Here is a 24385-nt window from a genome sequence, read left to right on the forward strand (position 1 = left end):
AATTTAACTAACATATACTCAATCAATTCGGTTTCCAATTTTCAGTCAGTCAGTTCAGTACTTTTGATCAGTTCAATTATCAGTCAGTTATCAGTCATTATCAGTTCCGTTTAACAGTAATCGGTGATTATCGGTAATCAATCCGTCATTAATCAGTAAACAGTATGGGGGTTGTTACATATACCATCATCGGACGACCCCCGGATGTTCGACCGATTGTTCCTTTGTTTGACCACCTCCCTACAAAATCTGTGGAAAAATTACATTGGTCGGTTGACCGGCCGAACATCCCCTGGTCGTCCTTCCGATCGATCGGTGGTTTTATAAAATTTCAGATTGCTCTGTCAGAACGCGCGATATCAGATGACGGTTTTATTCATATTTGATAAAAAAAAGAGTTAAACGTTAGAGATGCTCTTACACAACATTAGATCTTGTAAATGGGTCTACAGTGGGCATGTATATTATTTTCCTTATTAAAAAGGAGAAGGAATCAATTTTTTTGGGTAAATTACACTCACTTCCCATGAAGTTTCTGACAATTATAAGGACCTCTCATGTAGTTTCAATAATTATGGAAACCACCATTTTTTTTGAAACTATTATTAAGATTCCCCCACTGTTAATCTTCTATTAATTTATTTAATAGAATATGATGACGACATGCTAACATCATGTACTATGAGTAAAAAATTTTAAGATTGTCCTTATATGTTCAAATAGTAAATTTCATTCACCTCCCCTGAGGTTTTATAAAAAATTAATAAAGACCCATACATTATATTAATAATATTAAACAAATTATACAATATTAAAAAAAAAATTCTAAATTGTTAAGACAAGCATATATATAGTAGAAAAACCAAACATTACCTTATCTAAAAAAAAAGAGCTAATAAATTGATCACCATTAAACTTTATACTAGATTAAATACAATCATTCATTTGAAAATTACGAAACAAAGTATAATAGATGTTTTAATTTTTAAAAAGACCGCCAATTTTATAAATAATTATGTTGAGAAATTAGAATTTGAATAAAAATTTAAAAATATATATAGGTATTTGATTTTTTTTTTTTGGGTATGAAAAATACATATTTGGAGAACTTATCCCTCTCTTTCCATTTTCTTTATTTTATTTCTTTCATTTTTCTTTCTATTTATTTTCTCATTCATTTTTCATAGTGTCACTGCAGCAAATAACAATGCCATATAATTTATTATTATTATTATTTGTTCTCTTCTCTATGTTTTTTTCTCAATTTTTTCTCTTTCATCAATATTAGCTACATCACCCAATACCATGGCAACTTACGAAAGATAATTTTTTTTTTTTTTTGTAAACATATTTGTGTATTAAAATTTTTTTAAAGAAAAATAAACATAACAACATTTCATATTTATAATAAAAAATTTTGACTTATAAAAATTACATAATGTTTCCTCATAAATATATATAAAAAAATTATCATTTTATCTTTTCACAATCCTATTTTATTCTCAAATTTTAATTATCATTAAAAAAAAGTCAATATTTCTCACCTTAATAATAAAATTTAAAAAATAAATATAACAGTGAAAAAATATCTAATCACGTTACAATAAATTAAAATTAGATGATAAGGAATGAAAGATAAGGAAATTATTTGAGAATAATAAACTATTTAAATTTGTCATTTCTTACCTCTAATTAAAATAGAATTTTACTTGAAGAAATAAATTATTTGAAAATAATAAAATACTCAAATAATTTGTTATTTATTACATCTAAAATCTATATCTCCATCTTTGTTTCTTTCATTTAAATTATTTTTATTAAATTAAATTTCAAAATTAATTTAAATAAGAAATATGGATATTCTTTCTTAATTTCATTAGTGGTTTTTTTTTTTTTTTTTTTTAAACTTATAGTGGAAAAAAAAATACAAAGTCAAGGAAATGCAAAAAAAAAAAAAAATTGTGAAAAATAAAATGATAATTTAATATATAGGTAAATTACAATTAAAGGGTATTAAGCACAACTAAGTTAACACCGTCTGGCTTAAATTAATGGGAAGGGAAATCTTGAAATGTCAGAAAAAGTAAGGAAGATTTCTATAATTATTGAAACTACTGGAGAGGTCCCTATAATTGTTAGAAACCAAGGGGAGGTGAGTGTAATTTACCCATTTTTCCCTTAATTTGAAGGGAGGTTCTGTAATTTACATCCAATTTATGGAACGTAGTGTATTTTTCTTAATTTGAAGGGGAGGTTGTGTAATTTTTTCCAAAAACCAGTTGGAGGTTGGGAACACTTTTCAGAGACGGCAGGGACGACCTCAACGAAAAAGACAAGGTACATGAATATTCAAATTCAAATGCGTTTCAAACCCTAAACCCTCCCAATTCGAGCCAAATTCGACACCTTTTTCTCGAGAAAATCTCAACTTTCTCTTCATCTCCCAAGGTCCTCTCTCTCGAATTCGGTTCACTTTGCGATGAAACCAAATTACTGGAGATTAGGGTTTTTGCTTCTATTCACTCTGCTTCAGTATGCGATCTGTGTTCGTCAGTCTTCTAACGAGGCTTACGTGACTCTTCTATACGGCGATGAGTTCTTACTGGGTGTTCGAGTTCTCGGGAAGTCGATTCGGGACACGGGATCTACTAAGGACATGGTTGTTCTTGTCTCTGATGGTGTTTCGGACTATGCCACGAAGCTCCTCCAGGTTTCAATTTTTCTGCTCCCTCTGTTTGTTTGGTTGCTAAGAAAATTTTAGGGAAAAAAAATTAGTGAATCAATTTTGAACTTGTTCGTGGGCAGGTTTTGCTTTACATTTTTGGTTGGTAATAAATTTAGGAAAAGAATAGATAATCGAATTTGATCTTGATTTCTTTTACATTGTTCCCAATTAGTTGCTGGGCAGGTTTTGGATTTGTGGGAATAAATAATTTTGAAATTGCTATATTTTCTTACTTGCCAAACAGAGAGGGGATTAAGAATGTGAGGTTGTTGCTCAACTGGTAGAAGTTGTGGACTTTATACTAGTAATTATCAGTTCTTTTCTTTGTTTGGCTGCTAAGAAAATTGAGGCAATTTTTTTTTAAAAAAATTCTTATGGTAAGTTATTCTGGTTTGAAGATTAGAACAAATCCATAAGAATCAATTTAGGGGAAAAAAATATAGAGAATCAATTTTGATATAGTTTTAGTTATATTGTTGCCAATCAGTTCGTGGGCAGGTTTTGGTTTAGTGCGAATAAATAAGAGAATAAGGTTTTAAATTCTGAAGTGTTGCTAGATTTTCTGCTCGCTCTGTTTGGTTGGTAATGGTAATGAATTTAGAAAAAGAATAGAGAATCAAATTTGATCTTGATTTCTTTTACATTGTCCCCTGTTAGTTCGTGGTAATAAATAAGAGAATCCGTTTTTTTAAATTCTGAACTGTTGCTATATTTTCTTACTTGCCAAACAGAGAGGACATTATGAATATGAAGTTGTTGCTCACCTGGTAGAAGTTGTGGACTTTAGAGTATTAAAATTACCAGTTATTTTCTCTATTTCGCTGCTAAGAAAATCGAGGGAATTTTTCTTTTGAATCTTGTGTCAAGTTATTTTGGTTTTAAGATAAGAACAAATCCATAAGAAACTCACGCCAATCAGTTGAGGAGAGGTTTGTTGCTTTTTCTAATAATATCTGGTTTCAAGTTGTAACTTATGTTATTTCCTTATGCTTTCTATAAATATAATTTTGTTGGCCATTTTGAAGTATAACCTTGCTTTTAAAAGCAAGAAACAAAGTATGGCTTAATCTAACCCAGCATGATGAGAACTTGAAATGCATTCCTGATGGGTTCATGATTTGAGTAGTTGGTTTTGGCTAAAAATTTATATAGATTCAATTCATGTAGTTCTCTCTCTCTCTCACACAGACATTAACATTACACGGTTTTGGTGGTTTTTATATGTGCAGGCTGATGGTTGGATTGTGGAGCTAATTAGTTTATTGGCAAATCCTAATCAAATTAGACCAAAAAGGTTCTGGGGAGTCTACACAAAGCTAAAAATATTCAATATGACCAGCTACAAGAAAGGTAACATACTTCTCTTATTCTTTCTTCAGTTGCAAAGAAAATCGAGGACGGGCAGTCCAAATAAAATGTGGAATCTCTTTTTCTAATTCTTTTGGTTTCCTAAAGCTAAGCAACATGGATGCAGACACAACAATTTTTAAAAAAAATACGAATAATATATATTTATGTTAATTTTTATCCATAAACAACCAAAAATAACTAATTCAACATGAAAAACCCACTCAATCTATAATTTAAGCATCATTCAACCTACAAAATACTATTTCATCAATCACAAACCATCACATCACAAATATCCGTGCTCACAGGCCCAAGAGAAAATGAATAACTTTTATCAACCAAGCAAATTGGTTGCATTATGCTCAGATGAACAATCTGTTTTGCCTAGTGAAAAGAGAAATAAGACACTTTTTTGTTTCTTGTGTCCCACAACTTCTTCTTCCTTTTTTTTTTTATTATTTATTTTTGTAAGTAATTTTATAATATGAAAGTAATTCCTGAAGTAGATATATCCCTCTGTCATTTTCAGTTAGGTTTTGAGCTTTATAAGGATGCTCATTGGCTTCAAAAAGAAAATCAAAACCTAGCTCTCTATAAACCACAAAGAAATTGGCTACAGTGCTATTTTTACCATTTTACTTGTATGTATTCACAAGTTTTAAGTTCAGAATTTTTGTGATGGAATGGAATACTACTTCTTAGTCCCATGGTCCTTGATGCTAGTTCTTGATTATTATTCAGGCATTGTTTGGATCAATAGATAGGAACACATCTTCAATATTTCATTCGTGAGCTAGAATTGGATATGTATATAACAGTGCTGCCTGTTTGAATTGCATTTGTGTCATGTGCCCATCCAAAGCATTTGCACAGTTGCAGGCAGGGCTGCCTTTGTTGCACTGTGCTGATGGGTGAGAGCCTTTTCATCTGCAAGGAATTTTGGCATCTTTGCTGAACATGTAATCATCTTCTTCCAGCTGCTTAGGTACCCATTTTTGTTCTGAGATTTGCTTCTCAGTTTCTTCTACCTCCTTTAGCCAGCTACCACATGCCACAAAAATAATTTCCTTCCCAGTGTTTTGAAAAGTGCGCCTAAGCTCAAGGCGAGGCGAGGCGACATAGAGGAGGCGTAGCTGAGGCGATGAGGCGTGCGCTTTTTTCTGAGGCTCGAGGCGTGCGTTTTTGGCGCTTCGCGTTTCTTCTACTGCTACAACCCATTTGGTTTTGGTGTGAATACCCACATGGAATAAATTCTCATTTACAATATAAAATGATCAAAACGTGGGTCAAAAGAGCAAAAAAAAAAAGAAGCCCTAGTGGAGAAAAAGAAGACAATGAGAAGAAGGCAATGATGAAGTGTAAAAATTTATGTATTATTGATTGATGTTTATTGATATTGATTTCTTGATATGTTACAATGATTCCTATATATAGAAGAGTAGGTGGTAGTAGGTGGTAGGTGGAGTAGGTGAAGTGGAGGTGGTAGTGGTGTAGTGGGTTAGGTTTAGTGGAGTAGGTGAGGTGGTAGTGGTGTAGTGGGTTAGGTTTAGTGGAGTAGGTGAAGTGGAGGTGATAGTGGTGTAGTGGGTTAGGTTTAGTGGAGTAGGTGAGGTGTAGGTGGTGGTAGGTGATGGTAAATTGGTGGTAGGTGATGGTAAATTCTAACAGCCCCCCGCAAACTCAAGGAGGATAGAAACTAACCAACTTGAGTTTGAAGAGAGGAACAAAACAAGAAAATACATAAAAATAAAAAATGATAGGAGACACTGTATGGTCGTGTCAGACCATTGGTGAAGACACTGAATGGTGGTGTCATAACGTTGTAGAGGACACTGTATGGGGGTGTCATAACGTTGTAGAGGACACTGTATGGTGGTGTCATAACGGTGTAGAGGACACTGTATGGGGGTGTCATAACGTTGTAGAGGACACTGTATGGTGGTGTCATAACGGTGTAGAGGACACTGGATGACGGTGTCAGACCGATGTAGAAGACAGTTTATGGGGTCATGTCGGACCGTTGTAGCAGACAATGTTGTGACAGTTGTTGTGACAGTTTACAGAGTCTTGCTGGACCCTTGTGGAAACTAACCGGAATCAATGTCGGGACAGTTTACAGAGTCTTGTCGGACCCATGAAGGAGCTAACCGGAATCAATGTCGGGACAGTTTACAGAGTCTTGTCGGACCCATAAAGGAGCTAACCGGAATCAATGTCGGGACAGTTTACAGAGTCTTGTCGGACCCTTGAAGGAGCTAACCGGAATCAATGTCGGGACAGTTTACAGAGTCTTGTCGGACCCTTGAAGGAGCTAATCGGAATCAATGTCGGGACAGTTTACAGAGTCTTGTCGGACCCCTAAAAAGTCGCACCCTCAAAAGGTGTGCCCAATCTTTCAAAAGGCGTGCCATCAAAAGGCGTGCCCAATCCATAAAAAGGCGTGCCATCAAAAGTTGCGCCCTCAAAAGGCGCGCCCACTTCATCAAAAGTCGTGCCCGACAGAAAGCGTCGAGCCATCAAAAGGTGAGCCGGAGACACGGCGAGGCACGTGATTGACAGAGCGCGTGTCGGCCTCGTCGTCTCTGTCTTTATAAACCAAAGCGAAGTCTGAGGCTTGGAAGCATAACAAACCAGTTGAAACCTCTTCGTTCTCTGTAACATTCTGTAACCAACCCTTCTCTGAAACACTCAGCAACCCAAAAAACATGGCCTCTTCTTCCCGTTCAGCTACCCAGAATATGGCCTCTTCATCCCGTGGTCTACTCACTCTCTTTCCCGACCTCAATGAGTCAACAAGAGAGAGAACTGGTGCGGTGGCCAGTGAACCTCAACCAAACACCTCTGTGTTTGCTCCGTTGAACTTTCCGATGCGGTCGGTGGAGCAAAAAATGGCAGTGCAGTCAGATGTGGAGGCCAACCAGTATACTTTGAAGGCATGCGTGGAAAGCATGACGGCGGTCACAAACTTGTCGAACCGGCTGCAGAGTAGGACAAATGAGGTGCAGCAGTTAACCTCCCAGCTGGCTCTGCTCCAACGCATGTATAAGGATGCGCGAGCAGAGATAAGTGTGCTGAAAGCAGAAAATAAGGAGCTAAAGCGGAAGGCCACCGTGATGTGGCGATTTGGAGGTCCGCCATATGCTGCAGTGGAGGAGCAGGGGGGAGGCAACTTGATTGGTGGTCTAGGAAGCATGGAGGCTGGGCAGTCACGGGACAATCAAGAGAAAAGCAAGAAGAAGAGACCCGCAGTAGAGTAGAGAAGAAAAATCCCACTGGGGGTGTGGGTGTTTTGTTTTTTGTTGGTTTGTTGGTTTGTTTGTTGTTTTTTTTTTTTTTTTTTTTTTGGGATGTAAAATGGTGATCGGGGTGAGTCCCGATATGAATAAAGCAAGTGTGTTTGGCAAACTCGAATGGTAGGTGTGGTAATGCAGAAAAATTAACTGGAATGAAATTTTTTTTTTGTTTTTTTTGATATTGGTATCATGGAGTGGGCGGTTGATGATGATGTTGGGTCCATGGAGAGAGAGAGAGAGAGGGATGTCCAAGAAGCTTGTGCTTTTGACAGTTACACATTACCCAAGCTGTATGTGAAGATGCATGTTACTGTCTTACACTTCTGCAGGCTTGGTATTCTTTGTGGGGCACTTGCAACACGTGACATTGAAAATTGTATTCGAAAATGATGACATCTTCAACATGAAACGTCTTGGAAGCAGCCCAGGCCTTGTAATCAATATTCCCAATGATGGTTCAACCAGCGGAGTCCCCAACCTTGTACACTGCTGCCATTGAAACCTTCAAGCCAGCAAACATGGCTACCAACAACAGAGCCACAGCTCTACACCCCACACCCAAATCCATGGCTAAGAGAGAGAGAGCAAATCGGGAAAAAAACAGCAGTGACGAGCAGAAAAGCAGCGCCAGAAACGCCAACGACGAGTAAGAGTACAACCACGGATATGTGAGAGGCGAGGTGAACGGCGATAGAGGCTAGACGATGATGCGGGTGCCGCCGCCGACATAGCGGAGGAGGGGTGTAAGAAAATGTTGAAGAAGTCAAGGTATGTGTAGAAAATAAACGGAATAGGTTGAGGTCCGGCGGGCGGCCAAGGCGAGGTTGCCGCCCGCCGGTGAAGCGAGAAATACTAAGGTCTTAACCTTGCTCTGATACCATGTAAAAATTTATGTATTATTGATTGATGTTTATTGATATTGATTTCTTGATATGTTACAATGATTCCTATATATAGAAGAGTAGGTGGTAGTAGGTGGTAGGTGGAGTAGGTGAAGTGGAGGTGGTAGTGGTGTAGTGGGTTAGGTTTAGTGGAGTAGGTGAGGTGGTAGTGGTGTAGTGGGTTAGGTTTAGTGGAGTAGGTGAAGTGGAGGTGATAGTGGTGTAGTGGGTTAGGTTTAGTGGAGTAGGTGAGGTGTAGGTGGTGGTAGGTGATGGTAAATTGGTGGTAGGTGATGGTAAATTCTAACATGAAGGTTCGACTTCTGTTCTCATCTCCTCTGGTACAACTCTTCCTCTTCTCTCTCTAGTGGAAAAAAACTCTCGTTGTCTTCTCTCTCGCTTCTGTCTCACTCACGATCGCTCTCTCTCTCTCTCGCTTCTATCTCTCTCTCTTTATCTGCTTGATTCATATATATATTGTTAAAATCCACCCACTACACCACTACCACCTCACCTACTCCACTAAACCTAACCCACTACACCACTATCACCTCCACTTCACCTACTCCACTAAACCTAACCCACTATACCACTACCACCTCCACTTCACCTACTCCACCTACCACCTACTACCACCTACTCTTCTATATATAGGAATCATTGTAACATATCTATATATCAATCAATAATACATACAATTTATTCTCTCTCTCTTTCTCTATACATTATTTCTTACATGGTATCAGAGCTGGTTTAAAACCTAGTATTTTCGCTTCCCCGGCGGGCGGCAACCTCACCTTAGCCGCCCGCCGGACCTCAACCTATTCCGCTAATAAAATCAACAAAGATTTGTGCAACTGTAGTCATGTGTGAGGCTGATGGAGAAGAATTCTTCACCTCATATGACGAGACAGTCTGGAACTGGAAACACTGCAACATTCTGCTCTGGAATTCTGCAGCAGCTAGATTATAGCTTGGTTGAGTGCCAAGCTTTGGTTCTTCCACCCACTCTTGAACTTGCCCAGCAAAGTGTGAAGGTTCATGCTTGTGTTGGAGGGACTAGTGTGCGCGAAGATCAGCGCATTCTCTCCAGTGGGGTTCATGTTGTTGTTGGTACTCCTGGTCGTGTGTTTGACATGTTGCGGAGACAATCACTTCGCCCTGTTTGCATCAAAATGTTTGTCTTGGATGAAGCTGATGAAATGCTGTCACGAGGTTTTTAAAAATCAGATCTATGATATTTTCCAGTTGCTGCCACCCAAAATCCAGGTTGGGGTGTTCTCAGTTGCTGCCACCCAAAATCCAGGTTGGGGTGTTCTCTGCCACAATGCCACCAGAGGCTCTTGAAATCACCAGGAAATTCATGAATAAGCCTGGAAAGAGAAAAAGCTCATGCTAGGATTTGCGAAGTGATTCGCTGCAGGAATTTTGGCTTTGGATGAAACCCTTACCATACTCCACTCATTCTCTCCAACTGTTCTAACTTTTTATTTTTATTATTATTATTATTATATCAAATAATCAATGCACTCATGTTCCCCACTAACAGTGTCCACTTTTGACCCAAACCATTTTCAATCCATCATTTCTCCTTCACCTTTTGCACCCCACTCACCGACTCTCTCTCCATTTTATCACATGGGTTTGTCCCTCTCTCTCCTCCATTTGATTTCAAAAATCACTTATTTTTATTTATTTTTTCCAAATCACTTTTCCTCTTTTTTAAATACCCCACTTTATTTTGAAACAATCGCACTGATGTTTTTCATATAATCCATCTATAAATATTTTTTATCTATTTTCTTTCTCCCTTGTTTTCTTTCATTTTATTTTTATTTTTTCAACAAAACACTCCCAAAACAAAAACAAAAAAAAAAAAAAACAAAAAAAAACAAAAAAAAAAAAACAACATTTTACAAACTTGTCATTTCTTCATGCCGGGGATCAACCCCGATCAGCATTTTACACCATAAAAAAATAAAATAAAATAAAAAAACACAAAACAAAACAAAACACAACCAACACAAATCGGAACAGTGGGATTTTTCTTCTCGCCTATTCCGCTGGTCTCTTCTTCTTGCCTCCGTCTTGGACGGCCCTTGCCGGTGTTGCCTCCGTGTTTCCTTGTCCACCGAGCACGTTCACTCCCCCATACTCCTCCACTGCAGCATATGGTGGACCTCCAAAACGGAACATCACGGTGGCCTTCCGCTTCAGCTCCTTGTTTTCCGTCTTTAGCACGCTTATCTCTGCTCGCGCATCCTTATACATGCGTTGGAGCAGAGCCAGCTGGGAGTTTAACTGTTGCACTTCATTTGTCCTGCTCTGCAGCCGGTGCGACAAGTTTGTGACCGCCGTCATGGTTTCCACACATGACTTCAGAGTATACTGATTGGCCTCAATATCAGTTTGCACCGCCATTTTTTGCTCCACCGACCGCATCGGAAAGTTCAAAGGAGCAAACCCAGAAGTGTTTGGTTGGGGTTCACTGGCCACCGCACCAGTTATTTCTCTTGTGGACTCGTTCAGTTCTGGAAAGAGCGTAAGCAGACCACGGGAAGAGGAGGCCATGTTCTGGGTAGCTGGACGGGAATAAGAGGCCATGTTATGGTTGCTGAGTGTTTCAGAGATGGGTTGGTTACAGAGTGTTTACAGAGTGTTACCAGTGTATCTCTCTCAGCCCACGAAGAGTTTTTCAGAGGTTTCAGACTGGTTTGATTTCCACATGTTCTCTCAGCCTCCGCCTTCATTTATATAGCACATGACGAAGAGGCCGACACGCGCACTGTCGATCACGTGCATCGCCGTGTGTCTGGCGCGCCTTTTGATGGCACGTCTTTTTATGGATTGGGCACGCCTTTTGATGGCACGTCTTTTTATGGATTGGGCACGCCTTTTGATGGCACGTCTTTTTATGGATTGGGCACGCCTTTTGATGGCACGCCTTTTTATGGATTGGGCACGCCTTTTGATGGCACGCCTTTTGAAAGATTGGGCACACCTTTTAAGGGTGCGACTTTTTAAGGGTCCGACAAGACTCTGTAAACTGTCCCGACATTGATTCCGGTTAGCTCCTTTAAGGGTCCGACAAGACTCTGTAAACTGTCCCGACATAGATTCCGGTTAGTTTCTACAAGGGTCCGACAAGACTCTGTAAACTGTCCCGACATAGATTCCGGTTAGTTTCTACAAGGGTCCGACAAGACTCTGTAAATTGTCCCGACATTGTTTCCGGTTAATTTCTACAAGGGTCCGACAAGACTCTGTAAACTGTCCCGACATTGATTCCGGTTAGCTCCTTCATGGGTCCGACAAGACTCTGTAAACTGTCCCGACATTGATTCCGGTTAGTTTCTACAAGGGTCCAGCAAGACTCCGTAAACTGTCACCACAACTGTCACAACATTGTCTGCTACAACGGTCCGACATGACCCCATAAACTGTCTTCTACATCGGTCTGACACCGCCATCCAGTGTCCTCTACACCGTTATGACACCACCATACAGTGTCCTCTACATGGTTATGACACCCCCATACAGTGTCCTCTACAACGTTATGACACCACCATACAGTGTCCTCTACATGGTTATGACACCCCCATACAGTGTCCTCTACAACGTTATGACACCACCATCCAGTGTCTTCACCAATGGTCTGACACGACCATACAGTGTCTCTTATCCTCTTTTATTTTTATGTATTTTCTTGTTTTGTTACTCTCTCCAAACTCAAGTTGGTTAGTTCCTATCCTCCTTGAGTTTGCGGGGGGCTGTTAAAATCCACCCACTACACCACTACCACCTCACCTACTCCACTAAACCTAACCCACTACACCACTATCACCTCCACTTCACCTACTCCACTAAACCTAACCCACTATACCACTACCACCTCCACTTCACCTACTCCACCTACCACCTACTACCACCTACTCTTCTATATATAGGAATCATTGTAACATATCTATATATCAATCAATAATACATACAATTTATTCTCTCTCTCTTTCTCTATACATTATTTCTTACATATATATATAATATTATATAATACCTATTATATAATATGCTTATAGCTAATATATAAAATATAATTGATTCATATATATATATATATAATATTATATAATACCTAGAATACCTATTATATAATATATAATATACTTATAGATAATATATAAAACATAATATATATTTATACATAGTAATAAAAAAAAAACACATGTATGTAAAATAAAATAAAAAAATTAATTGAAACACATTATTTAAAAATATAATAAATAAATAAAATAATATATATTATTATTTTTTTTTATTCTTCTCTTCTCTTCTTATTAAAAAAATTAATAATATATATATTAAATATTTGCTTATGTTGAAAATTGTGCTATATTAATATTTTGCTAAACTTCTATAACTTGCGCCTCGCTTTGGTGAGGCACGTGCCTCCAGGTGACCTTGGCGCCTCAATGCACCTAGAGCTTTTTAAAACACTGTTCCTTCCAACCAAGACTCTTCCTTCTCTTTTCCTTTACAACAATGAAGGAGCCAGTCAACTGAGTTTCCAAAATTATGAATTAGTGGTTCAGTTGTCATCTGAAAGAAAATGAAAAATGTGCAGTTAATTCAAAGCAAACTCCTGATTCACCCCAGAGCAGCGCTTAGCACCCCTATATTTTCTTAGCAAAATTTTCTTTGAAGTAGCAATTAAGGAATTTTTTTTTTATTTTTATTTTTTTGCGTCATTATGATATTCTAAATGGTGTTGATCTTTTATTCTCTCTTTGTTCTTTGGTTGTTGCAGTGGTGTATCTTGATGCTGATACAATAGTTGTAAGGAGTGTTGAAGATTTGTTTAAATGTGGGAAATTCTGTGCTAACTTAAAGCACTCAGAGAGGCTTAATTCAGGAGTCCTGGTTGTGGAACCATCTCAAACAGTTTTTAACGACATGATGACCAAAGTAAACACTTTGCCTTCTTATACTGGAGGTATGAGATTTGCTTCATGTATATTTGTTGCCTGCCACTTTTTATATGATATTTATTGTTTATTAATTAATTGTAAAAGTGTTGCATTCTATTATTTGTAAGAGTATTATCTTTCTGAATGTTTACAATGTCAAGTAGATTTTGTGTTACATGGACTCTTATATTTTCCCCAAAGTACCCCTATTCCCCGGATATGACAAGGGTAAAGGTGTGGGACATGTGTCCGACACTAGTACCCAATTAGACACTTGGATCCTCAATTTTTTTACAATGTTTGAAGAAGCTGAAACTCATATTTGCTAGTAAAACAACATTTCTATCCTCTCACATGGATGAAAGATAAAAATTCATTAATTTCCCTTAATCCTATTTAATTTTGATTACATTTCTATATAATTTGCAAAATCTTATCTAATAATATTATACAATATTACAATATGCAATATATATACAAGTGTCCATGAGGCATCCCCATACCTATATCCAACTCTTGGGTACATATTAAGACTTAGGTATATGAAGGTCTGACGCTTGGACATAACATAGAGAATATTAGGCTAATCCTATGTTAAAACTCATGTATTATTGATTGATTGATATTGATTGTGTTATATTACAAATCAGAGTAGCTCATTATATAGGAGAGGGTTTGGGTAGTAGGTGAGGAGTAGGTGAGGGTAAATTGGTGGTAGGTGTAGTAGGTGGTGGTAGGTGTAGGTAAATTCTAACAGCCCCCCGCAAACTCAAGGAGGATAGAAACTAACCAACTTGAGTTTGAAGAGAGGAACAAAACAAGAAAATACATAAAAATAAAAAAAAAGGATAGGAGACACTGTATGGTCGTGTCAGACCATTGGTGAAGACACTGAATGGTGGTGTCATAACGTTGTAGAGGACACTGTATGGTGGTGTCATAACGTTGTAGAGGACACTGTATGGGGGTGTCATAACGGTGTAGAAGACAGTTTATGGGGTCATGTCGGACCGTTGTAGAAGACAGTTTATGGGGTCATGTCGGACCGTTGTAGAAGACAGTTTATGGGGTCATGTCGGACCGTTGTAGAAGACAGTTTATGGGGTCATGTCGGACCGTTGTAGAAGACAGTTTACGGAGTCTGGTCGGACCCTTGTAGAAACTAACCGGAATCTATGTCGGGACAGTTTACAGAGTCTTGTCGGACCCATAAAGGAGCTAACCGGAATCAATGTCGGGACAGTTTACAGAGTCTTGTCGGACCCTTGAAAATGGTGCATCCTCAAAAGGTGTGCCCAATTTTGTCAAAAAGGCGTGCCATAAAAAGGCGTGCCCAATCCATAAAAGGCGTGCCATCAAAAGGCGAGCCCAAGTCATAAAAAGATGTGCCGGACATGATGGCGAGGCACGTGTGTGCCTTGGTTGGCGCGCCCGTTTGTCGGCTGGTGGTAAGAGGCGCGCGATGCGCGTGGCTGCCTCGGCTATAAGACGGAGGCTGAGGCTGAGGCTGAGGCAGAAGCTGAGACAGAAAAAACTGAGAGAAACCTCTGAACATTGTCATTCTGAAACACTCGGTAAAGACTTTGTATCCAACCCTTCTCTGAAACATCTGAACAATGGCCTCTTCTTCCCGTTCAGCTACCCAGAATACGGCATCCTCATCCCGAGGTCTACTCACTCTCTTTCCCGACCTCAATGAGTCAACAAGAGAGATAACGGGTGCGGTGGCACTGGAACCTCAACCAAGCGCCTCGGAGTTTGCTCCGTTGAACTTTCCGATGCGGTCTGTGGAGCAAAGAATGGCAGTGCAGTCGGATGTGGAGGCCAATCAGTATACTTTGAAGGCATGTGTGGAAAGCATGACGGCGGTCACAAATTTGTCGAACCGGCTGCAGAGTAGGACAAATGAGGTGCAGCATTTAAACTCCCAGCTGGCTCTGCTCCAACGCATGTATAAGGATGCGCGAGCAGAGATAAGCGTGCTAAGGGCAGAAAACAAGGAGCTGAAGCGGAAGGCCACCGTGATGTTCCGATTTGGAGGGCCGCCATATGCTGCAGTGGAGGAGCAGGGACTAAATGTGCTCGGTGGCGTGGGAAGCACGGAGGCAACACCGTCAAGGGTCGGCCAGGACGGAGGCAAGAAGAAGAGACCTGCAGCAGAGTAGAGAAGAAAAATCCCACTGTGGGTGTGGTTTTTTTTTTTTTTTTTTTTTTTTTTTTTGATGTTGTAAAATGGTGATCGGGGTTGATCCCCAATATGAATAAAATATGGTGTGTTGTGCAAATATGGAACTTGGTTAATAAGAAGATGATCCAAGGCATGGACAGCATCATTATGGCAAGTGGAGTTGAAATATTAAAAAAAAAGATGGAACCACGGTTTTGGTAAAACCTGCAATGGGTTTGGGATTTTTTTTTTTTTTTTTTTTTTTTTTTTGTTTTTTAGTTTTTTATGTGGTCTTATAATAAAAAAAAATAATAATAATGAAAAATGATGTGAAAAGAGCTGGCTCACTTGCCGTGGAAAAGGGTTGTAAATAAAGAAAGAAAAGAGGGAAGGGAGTGCTGGTTATGAAAAAGTGGTTTAAATAAAAAAAAAAATAAAAGAGGGAAGTGAGTGCTGAGTGGAAAATTCATAATAAAATTGAGGATTCCATAGAAATGGAATATGCTTTTAGGCTGCGTTCTGCTTTTTCTTTTAGGAGCCGGGATGCGTCGTAGGAGAACACATACACGTCTTCTTCTGGGTAGAAAACTGCTTGTTTCTCTGCTTCTGGTTGACGGAGATCGAACGGTTGTCGATCGAGAACCACACGGACGGCGTAGATGAAGCAGATCCGGGAAGATTGACCCGAGTTGGCGATGAGGATCGGGTGAAAAACGAGGAAGATTGAGAAGAGAAACCAGAGATTGAGGAATTGAAAGCCGATGAGGAAGAAGAGATTGAAGAAGAGCAGAATCGTCCTGAAGGAGAGGTTGATCTCTGAAAGCTGCAGTGAAGGGCTGGTCTGTTTGATTTGGTTCTAGACGATGATGATGATGACGACTCCATTGTTGTACCAGCAGAGAGAGATGTCAGCGGCGGAGAAAGCGTCGCTTGAGGTAGGTCTCGAGGATCTCCATGACAGAGACGAAGCGCTTCATCTCGGCGAGACGGCGGCTGAGATCGGCCTCTCGGGCCCTGGCTCGCTCCAGACGCGCCTCCGCGTCGGCCAAGCGGAGCCTCAGGTCGTCCACCACGGCGGCGTCGGTGGGCGGAGGACGAGTCCAGGAGGTGGGTAAGCATGATTGTGTCCTATGAGTTGTTTGGAAATGAAACCGGGTCCTGGAAACCGCCCGTGACTGAGAGGGATGGGTTCTGGGAGCAGGCTGACCCGTCTCCTGTCGGGTCGGGTCAATTGTCCGGGTTGGGGTTTCCTTCCGGTCTAACGGCAGACGTGATGGTGCGGACGTGACGGTGTGTAGGGGTCCGGCGGGCGGCCAAGGCGAGACTGCCGCCCGCCAGTGAAGCAGAATGATTAGGTTGTTAACCTTGCTCTGATACCATGTTAAAACTCATGTATTATTGATTGATTGATATTGATTGTGTTATATTACAAATCAGAGTAGCTCATTATATAGGAGAGGGTTTGGGTAGTAGGTGAGGAGTAGGTGAGGGTAAATTGGTGGTAGGTGTAGTAGGTGGTGGTAGGTGTAGGTAAATTCTAACACCCTATTATTAAATAATTAAATTGGTCATTACAAATTACAACATATTCAAAAATTACTTCTATACCAAGGATGTAGGGAGCATGGGGTTTTGAGGTTTTGCATAGTAGATGTGTGGCTTAAAATAAAACCTGACATCCTTTTTATGTCACAGGAGATCAGGGGTTTCTTAACTCCTACTACGCAGGGTTTGCTAATGCACATGTTTTTGAGCCAGACTTGCCACAGAAAGTATTAGATTCTAGATCAGTTCCTGAGATGGAGAGACTCTCAACTCTATATAATGCAGATGTTGGCCTTTACATGCTTGCAAACAAGGTATGATTCCTTAACTTCAAACAGTACCTGCTATTTGTACTTGATTACCACGGCTAGACTAATATATTTGTAATTTCAGTAAAGTTGAATACCGTGCATTTTTGTTTTCCTTTAACGTTACCATTAGCTTTCTTTACTATTTGGTAAAGTTGCCTGAATAAATTTATACTTTTAAATCTGAATGTTGTTCGCAACTGCTACCAATGTGGTTTGCAGCCATACCATTACACCATGAATCAAATCGAAGTTTGGTTCATTTGCTGGACCTACCTTTTGTTTCTTCATCTTGATCACTGGTTGTATTAAAATCCAGTTATGAAGTTGTCTGAGATAGCTCTGGTAGAGGATGCCTTTCATTGTTGCTTTTATGACAATAGTGTTTATGAACTTTCTTATGTTTTGTAATAATAGTAATACTGATTTACCTTTAACAGTGAAGGATGAATTTGACATTCCCTTTGAAGTTGTTTGATTAAATATATTTGGATTTTTTTAGGTCTTATTTTATGTTATTTTATTTCTTTCAAAAAATCATCCAATGTGATATTCAATCAAGACTTCATCTTGAATGCTTATGCTAAAATCTGACTTCTGTTCATGTTTGAATATAGAGCTTCAACCCTCAAATATTTTGATTATCATGATGGGTGTATTTCTAATTGTTATCTAAAAATGGTTCCCATAAGTCTGAAAATAATTGCTGCAGTCAATATAAGATTGATGACATAGCGTCATTAAAATGAGACTCTGACTGTGTCCTTTGATTTGCATCAAATTTGTTAATTGAACTTTCTAATGTTCCTATACATTAACATGCAGTGGATGGTGGATGAGAAAGAACTTCGTGTTATTCACTATACACTTGGCCCTCTTAAGCCATGGGATTGGTGGACATCTTGGCTTTTAAAACCTGTTGATGTCTGGCAGGTACTTTTTATTTTACTCCATAACAGTTATTCATATGCAGTTTCTTTTCTTTCCAACCAATTACACAATTTCTGCACTCAATCCTTTACTTCTGGCATTCTTTTATGCAGTTGAAGAGGATTCATGCAGCAAATCCACCCCCTAATGATATAAATTTGTTGTTTGCTGATGCTGCAGAATGCTAGGGAACATCTTGAAGAAACCCTTCCTGGAACTGGTGGTGGCAAAAATCCTAAAGATGAAATTCTAGTGAAACTTCTTTTTCTGCTCCCGTTATTTACTTTACTTTTCTGTTACTATCGATCTTTTCTTCAGGTCAGCAATTTCCTTATAATCTCATTCTTTAACACTTGGCAGATATATAATTGCGTTTTTGGAGGTGAAATCATTTGATTTTCATGCAGATCCATTCATTTTGCGATCACGTTAGGCAACTTTACTACAAGTTCAGGTCTAGGGGTATTCTTGCATATTCTGCTGTTTCTTCGTCTACAGTTAATTCTGATCAACAGGTTAGTCTCCAACTTCTAGGAAAAGTGTATGATAGTTATCTATGTTTTTGTCTCCATTTCTTTTTAATAAAATTTATATGGAGATATATTTGCTGTCTCATAGAGTAGCCATTACTTATGAATCGTGATGCTTTCTTTGGGGTGCAAATGGGTGTTAACCCTCCCTAGATTGCTATGTAAAACTTATAAATCATTTGTACATAATATTTTTTTTTTGATGTTTGTTAAAAGTTCTTTGTTATGATCATAAGCAGTTCCCAAACGGATTGCAGTCCAAGGTGCCTATGTTTTTGGGTGGACTTTCTGTTTTTGTCTGTTTTGTGGCTGCCTTTATATCCCTCGCACTTGCACTACTGATTGTCCCTCGGCAAGTAATGCCATGGACTGGTATGCTTCTGATGTATGAGTGGACATTCATGATCTTCTTCCTATTGTTTAGAAGTTATCTACACTTAATTTATCAGTGGGGAAAGATGAAGGCATATCAAGTGGGATCTGTTTCTTCTCGCCTTGAATCTGTTGATTATGATTCTGGGAAAGGTTGGTTGAGTTTACACATGACTAAGTTTAGTGTACATGGTCATCCTTAATTGATGCCAATTATTTCAACTTTTCTATGGTGATGTGTTTTAGGCCATCAGCGGCAGGTATCTTCTTGCGACATTGCTACATGCTATTATGGGTTAGGAATGGCATTCCTGGCTGTTGCTGCCCCTTCATTGCCTTGTTTTCTGGGGATCACTGCCCTGTTCTTGAGGTAACTTGCATGACTAGTTTTGTAGTGGCATCACTGTTATGCATTAAGTGGTCACTGATTTGAATAAGAGAAATTCTTTATAGGTTGCGATTTGGAGCATTATTTACTTTATTGCTACTTGTGTTTGTGGGTGTGGCTTCAGTTGCAGTCAAAAGACTCAAAACAATGGGTTTCATTTAGGTTTTCGTGGTCTTGGTTAAAATTATGGAACTTCATATTTACTTGAATACAATCTTTGTAACATGCATCTCAGAACTTTTAATAATCTGCATTTTAACTGGTCTTATTAGTTGTATATGGTTATATCCTATTATTTTTCATTTGGGCTTACAGTTAGCATAAGATTTTAATACTATTTCCCTGCATCTTTTCGGATTTCTCTTTTTTGTAATATGAAACATAATGAAAACAATAAAATGAACTGTTTCTGAAAACTACTTTGGGAAAATTTTCTAAAAACAATCTACTTTTTAAGAAACACCAAAAATATATGTTTGAAGTATCAGAAACTGTTTTTGCACAAAAATGAAAATGATGGGCTTCTTAAAACCCTTCATTTTTTATTTTTTGGTTTCTGGAAACACAACAAACAAAAATGGAAACACAACCAAATTCTCTGCCCCCTCCACTTTGGGTGTGGGTGTTGGGGATGAGCAGGTTGAATTTTATGATGCTTTGAAAATCTATATGCTTTCAGGTTCTGCCCTTGTTAAGCAAACCTGCTTATATTAGCTTGTATTTATTGACCTCGAAGAACTTCTGTTGGTTACTTCTCGTGCATTCTGCTTATGAGGCTGTTTCATTTGTTTCACAAAATCTATAAATTCGAACCTGTAACTTTGCTAAATTTAGTAGAGCACTACATGACTGTCCTTTTTAAGTGACTGGAATAATAATGTTCGGGGATAATTTGCTTGTACTAGTTGAATGTCAGAACTACATTCTTCTGCTTGTTCAGTTATCTTGAGGAGATTTCAGACTTTTTTAAAGTGTTACTATATTTTAAGGGGCTGCTAATTGCGCATTGTTAAGTGCATGTAGTGGGATACTTAGGTTTTCAACTTTCAGCAACCAATCTTTCTTCATAGATTTTGCGTCAAATTTGTATGAATTCTCTGGGGGTCACAGTGTGTTTTGTTTTCTGCTTTGGGGGCTGGAGTATGCTATATCCAGTTTTCGTTTACTTGTACTTCTTCCTTTCTTCTTCTTTGTTGGTTTGGGTATGGCTGCCGGGTCCTGTGTGTTGTGTACGACATTTTAGTCCTGCGCGGATGGGCAAGCAATTAAAAAAATCCATGTTGTGCAACTTTTGTTTGTGATTAAGTCAATGATGGCGTTTTTTCTCCCTTTATTGTCCTTCCTTGCAGGTTAGGCTTGATGTTTGTGGGAGGCCTAGTTTTGGCGTGTTTCATGACGTATGCTTCAGAACATCTTGGGATTAGATCATTTCTGAGAGGTCTCGAAGAAAAGAACATACCACGGACAAGGAGCATGTGTTTCTTATGCTGATTGGAGGCTTAAATCTCAAGTTATGAAGAGCCGGCACCTCTCCCTTTTATTTTTTTAATGTGTGATTTTCTTAACATATGTAACCCCATGATTGACTTGTAATATATTGTGGGGGATTTTGTTAGTTTAGACATCTGATTCTTTTTCGTCTGCTGTAACTTTTCCCAGTACCAATTGATAACTTTGATATGTTGTATACAAAATTGTCTCTTCTTTTAATGGAAAAGAATACGTTCCACAATTTATTTTATTTGTTATTTCTGAATTAATTGTTTATTAACATTTCTGGTATGATTTTAAATGTCATTCTGGCTATTTCTTGATCCAAACTAAATGGGAAATTATTTGTAAAATTTATTTCTATAATCTCTAAAAGTACTAATTCACTTAAGAGTGGTGTTATTAGCTCCTCATAAATTATTTTAGACTTTTCATTTTTTTAGATCCTCACTTATAAATTTTGAAACTCTTAAAATTTCTTTCCCTCCAAATAATACCAAAATAACTCTTAAATATTCTACCCATTGAATACACACTTCTCACACCTCCAAAAAAACCTCCCTTCCAAAAAACCTAACAAAACCTACGAAGAAGAAGGAGCCCTATCCTTTTTAAAACTCACGAAGAAGAAGGTGTAATCATTGTCACAGTTGGTATGCTCTCTATCTCTCTCTGTCCCATATTGCTTCTTCAAAACTGAACTATCGAACTTGAAAAAATAAAATTTCGACGAGTGTTAAGAATTTTAACCGTTTAAACTGTTAACAAATTTCCATATTCGGGCCTGCATTCCCGAACAAATAATCTATGTTCGGGAATGTGTTTACGAACAAATAAGTAATGTTCGGGCCTATATTCCCGAACTTGAAAAAATGAAAACTTCTGCAAACGTTAACAATTTTGACCGTTCAATGTGTTAAGAAATTTCCAAGTTCGGGCTTGCATTCCTGAACATTAATTATTTGTTCCGGAACATCTTCACGAACAAATAAGTAATGTCCAGACCTGTATTCCCGAACTTGAAAAAATGACAACTTCTGAAACCATTAACAATTTTGACCGTTCAATGTGTTAAGAAATTTCCATGTTTTGACCGTTCAATGTAGGCAATCAAATAGTTGTCACCATTACTACCGGAATATTGTCGTTAAAAGGTTTTCAAAGTTTTGAGGGTGGGTAGGTTTTGAAGGTGGAATTTGGGAAAAATGGATGGATGGTAATGGAAGTGGGTGCTCTTATAAAGCCTAATTCATGATGTAGTAGGTGTGTAGGTTTAATTATGGGATGGATGTCCTAAAATTAATGATGTCTTTTGTAGTAATTTTATTTGAGGTTATTATTGTAATAAAAAAAATGCTAAAAATTGGGAGAAATTTTATTTCCACACCTACTTATCTTTGTGCACACACTTAATGATTTATTTTTTTATTACAATTTTGTCCTAAAATAAAATTACTAAACTATCTTTTCTTCTCCACCAAAACTCTAATTTCTTAACCCTAACCCTAGCTACCGCCCACCGCTATTGCCGTCGCTATTACAGTTTTGGAAATCTGAGTTCATTGCGATCTCTTGATCTCAACACTAACCAGTTGAGTGAGAATTTTCCTAATACATTGTTTATATATTTGTTTTCAAGAGCTTTTTACTATTGTTTTCAAGAGTTTTTTATTACAGTTTTGTTTTCACTGTTGAAAAGGCTATTCACAATATGCTATTTTTACTGTTTCACTTCTTCTTCTTTATTTATTTATTTATTTATTTTGTTTCTTGTGTGACTATCTCATACATGCACATTTTCATTACTATAAGGAATTCTATTCACAACGAGAAAACATCCAAAAACAAAGGATCTAGTGGTAAATATTCTTTCAATTCAAAATTTTTTTTTTTTTTCATAGTGAGTGAATTTTTGGATTGATTTGTTAATATCTTTATGCTGATGTATTATTTGTTTGCTTGTGTGTCCCAATTTATACACATGTTTCATTTTTGCAGCAAGAAGATTTTTTTTCACCGGGCCATTGCCAGAATGCTTGAAGAACTGCTCTTCACTAACTAGAGAATGGATGTTGGTTTAGGGTTTCAATGTTAAAGAGAAGGATATTTTTGGCAAAAACGGTTATGCATTGAGTAAATTACAACATTCAAAATTAGTTGGTGTGTGTATTGAGAGAGGATGTGGAGTGAAATATTTTGGTGTGTGGAAATAGAATTATCCAAAAATTGGGGGTCCAAAATAATTTATGGGGTACTAATAACAACACTCTTCACTTAATTGTTTTACAGTTTCTCTGGACAAAAACTCCCTCTTTTGTTTATTTTCATTTTTTTTTTTATTTGTTCAAATTATATCCTTCCTAAACTATAACTATGATCTCCCAATTGGGCAGATTCTTTCTCTAATTTTCTAAATTAGAATTCTCTCCTACCCCAGCATCTCAGTGAACATAGAGTTCTGGCACAACGTCTAATTGATGCAATTCTTGCCCACCCTGTTGGAGATTTTTAGCTCCAGTTGATGGTATCATAGAGGGCTTTATGTTATAATCTCTGCTTTTGACTTGTCATTTAGAGATCTAATCTTAATTTTTTGGAGTATATCTTGTACAGTAGTTTTGCCTTCTCACTATTTGTTTTTTTCCCCCTTTGTTTGGATACTATTGGAAATCAACGAGGAAAAAGAAAATATTGTTTAGACTTAGTGGCCGGAGCCAGAAAATTAAATTAGAGAGACACTTATTAATTATAATTTTTTATTTAAAAAAAAATTCATGAGCAACATTAAGATAATAATCATTTTATGAGATAAATTTAAACATAAAAAATTACATATTCATTATTAATAAGAACAAATCAAAATTCTATAATAGTGTGGAATAGCTCAGTGTGAGATGATGATGTAATTTTGCAATTTTAGCACAAAAATTATGGATCAAAATTCTTAATTTTAAAAAATAAAAACACATCATTTACCGCACAAATTATTAGAGAATCTATTTAATTTTTATTTAACAAAAAAATATTAAAGAGATGACATTGTTTATAAATGATGTGTTTTGAATGAAAATTATTAAACAGTCTTAGAGTACCATATGACGTTACCTACGTGATGCTCAAAGCATAGAAAATCACAAATCACACTAAGTGGTATGTCAACTACTTGAAAATAATGAGTTCACTATATCCAATCTATAATATTATTCATTACACTATTGATTTAAACTATTACATAAATAATATTACATAGTGTTATCAAAGTATCAAATAATTACTTATTGTGAATAATATAATAAATCATCAGCTAAAGAACATATTAAGAAAAAAAAAACAGAATACATTTTATCCATGACAAAAAAAAAAAAAATGCAAAATTGAGGGGGCACGTGACCCCCCTTGGCCTATGCTGCCTCCGCCCCTGTTTACACTAATGTATGTGTT

The 24385-nt window shown here is 37.7% G+C and overlaps 1 protein-coding gene across 2 annotated transcripts; it reads left to right on the forward strand.

Moving 5' to 3' along the window:
* The first annotated feature begins 2211 nt into the window (after window positions 1–2211).
* LOC114315394 (inositol phosphorylceramide glucuronosyltransferase 1) lies at window positions 2212–21185 on the forward strand. Of its 2 annotated transcripts, none has more exons than XM_082871639.1 (10): window positions 2212–2710; window positions 3955–4075; window positions 13054–13239; window positions 17076–17239; window positions 18059–18166; window positions 18344–18481; window positions 18571–18678; window positions 18933–19218; window positions 19312–19435; window positions 20803–21185. In XM_082871639.1, exons 1-10 carry the CDS (start codon window positions 2480–2482, stop codon window positions 20942–20944), a joined length of 1608 nt encoding a protein of 535 aa, XP_082727765.1. In that variant the 5' UTR covers window positions 2212–2479; the 3' UTR covers window positions 20945–21185. The 2 variants fall into 2 exon arrangements, with proteins under 2 accessions (XP_082727765.1, XP_082727762.1); XM_082871636.1 differs by having other exon boundaries at window positions 2248–2710; window positions 18930–19218.
* The last annotated feature ends 3200 nt before the right edge of the window (window positions 21186–24385 follow it).

The sequence above is a fragment of the Camellia sinensis genome, chromosome 1 (assembly GCF_055761805.1).
Source record: "Camellia sinensis isolate YWXY chromosome 1, ASM5576180v1, whole genome shotgun sequence".
In the NCBI taxonomy this organism is placed as follows: domain Eukaryota; kingdom Viridiplantae; phylum Streptophyta; class Magnoliopsida; order Ericales; family Theaceae; genus Camellia; species Camellia sinensis.

Excerpts from the sequence above, each read along its gene's own strand:
- LOC114315394 (XM_082871636.1), top strand. The coding sequence starts at position 2,480 with ATGAAACCAAATTACTGGAGATTAGGGTTTTTGCTTCTATTCACTCTG. Across the intron at positions 2,711-3,954 it reads ATGCCACGAAGCTCCTCCAG|GCTGATGGTTGGATTGTGGA; the intron begins GTTTCAATTTTT and ends TTATATGTGCAG. Across the intron at positions 19,436-20,802 it reads ATCACTGCCCTGTTCTTGAG|GTTAGGCTTGATGTTTGTGG; the intron begins GTAACTTGCATG and ends CCTTCCTTGCAG.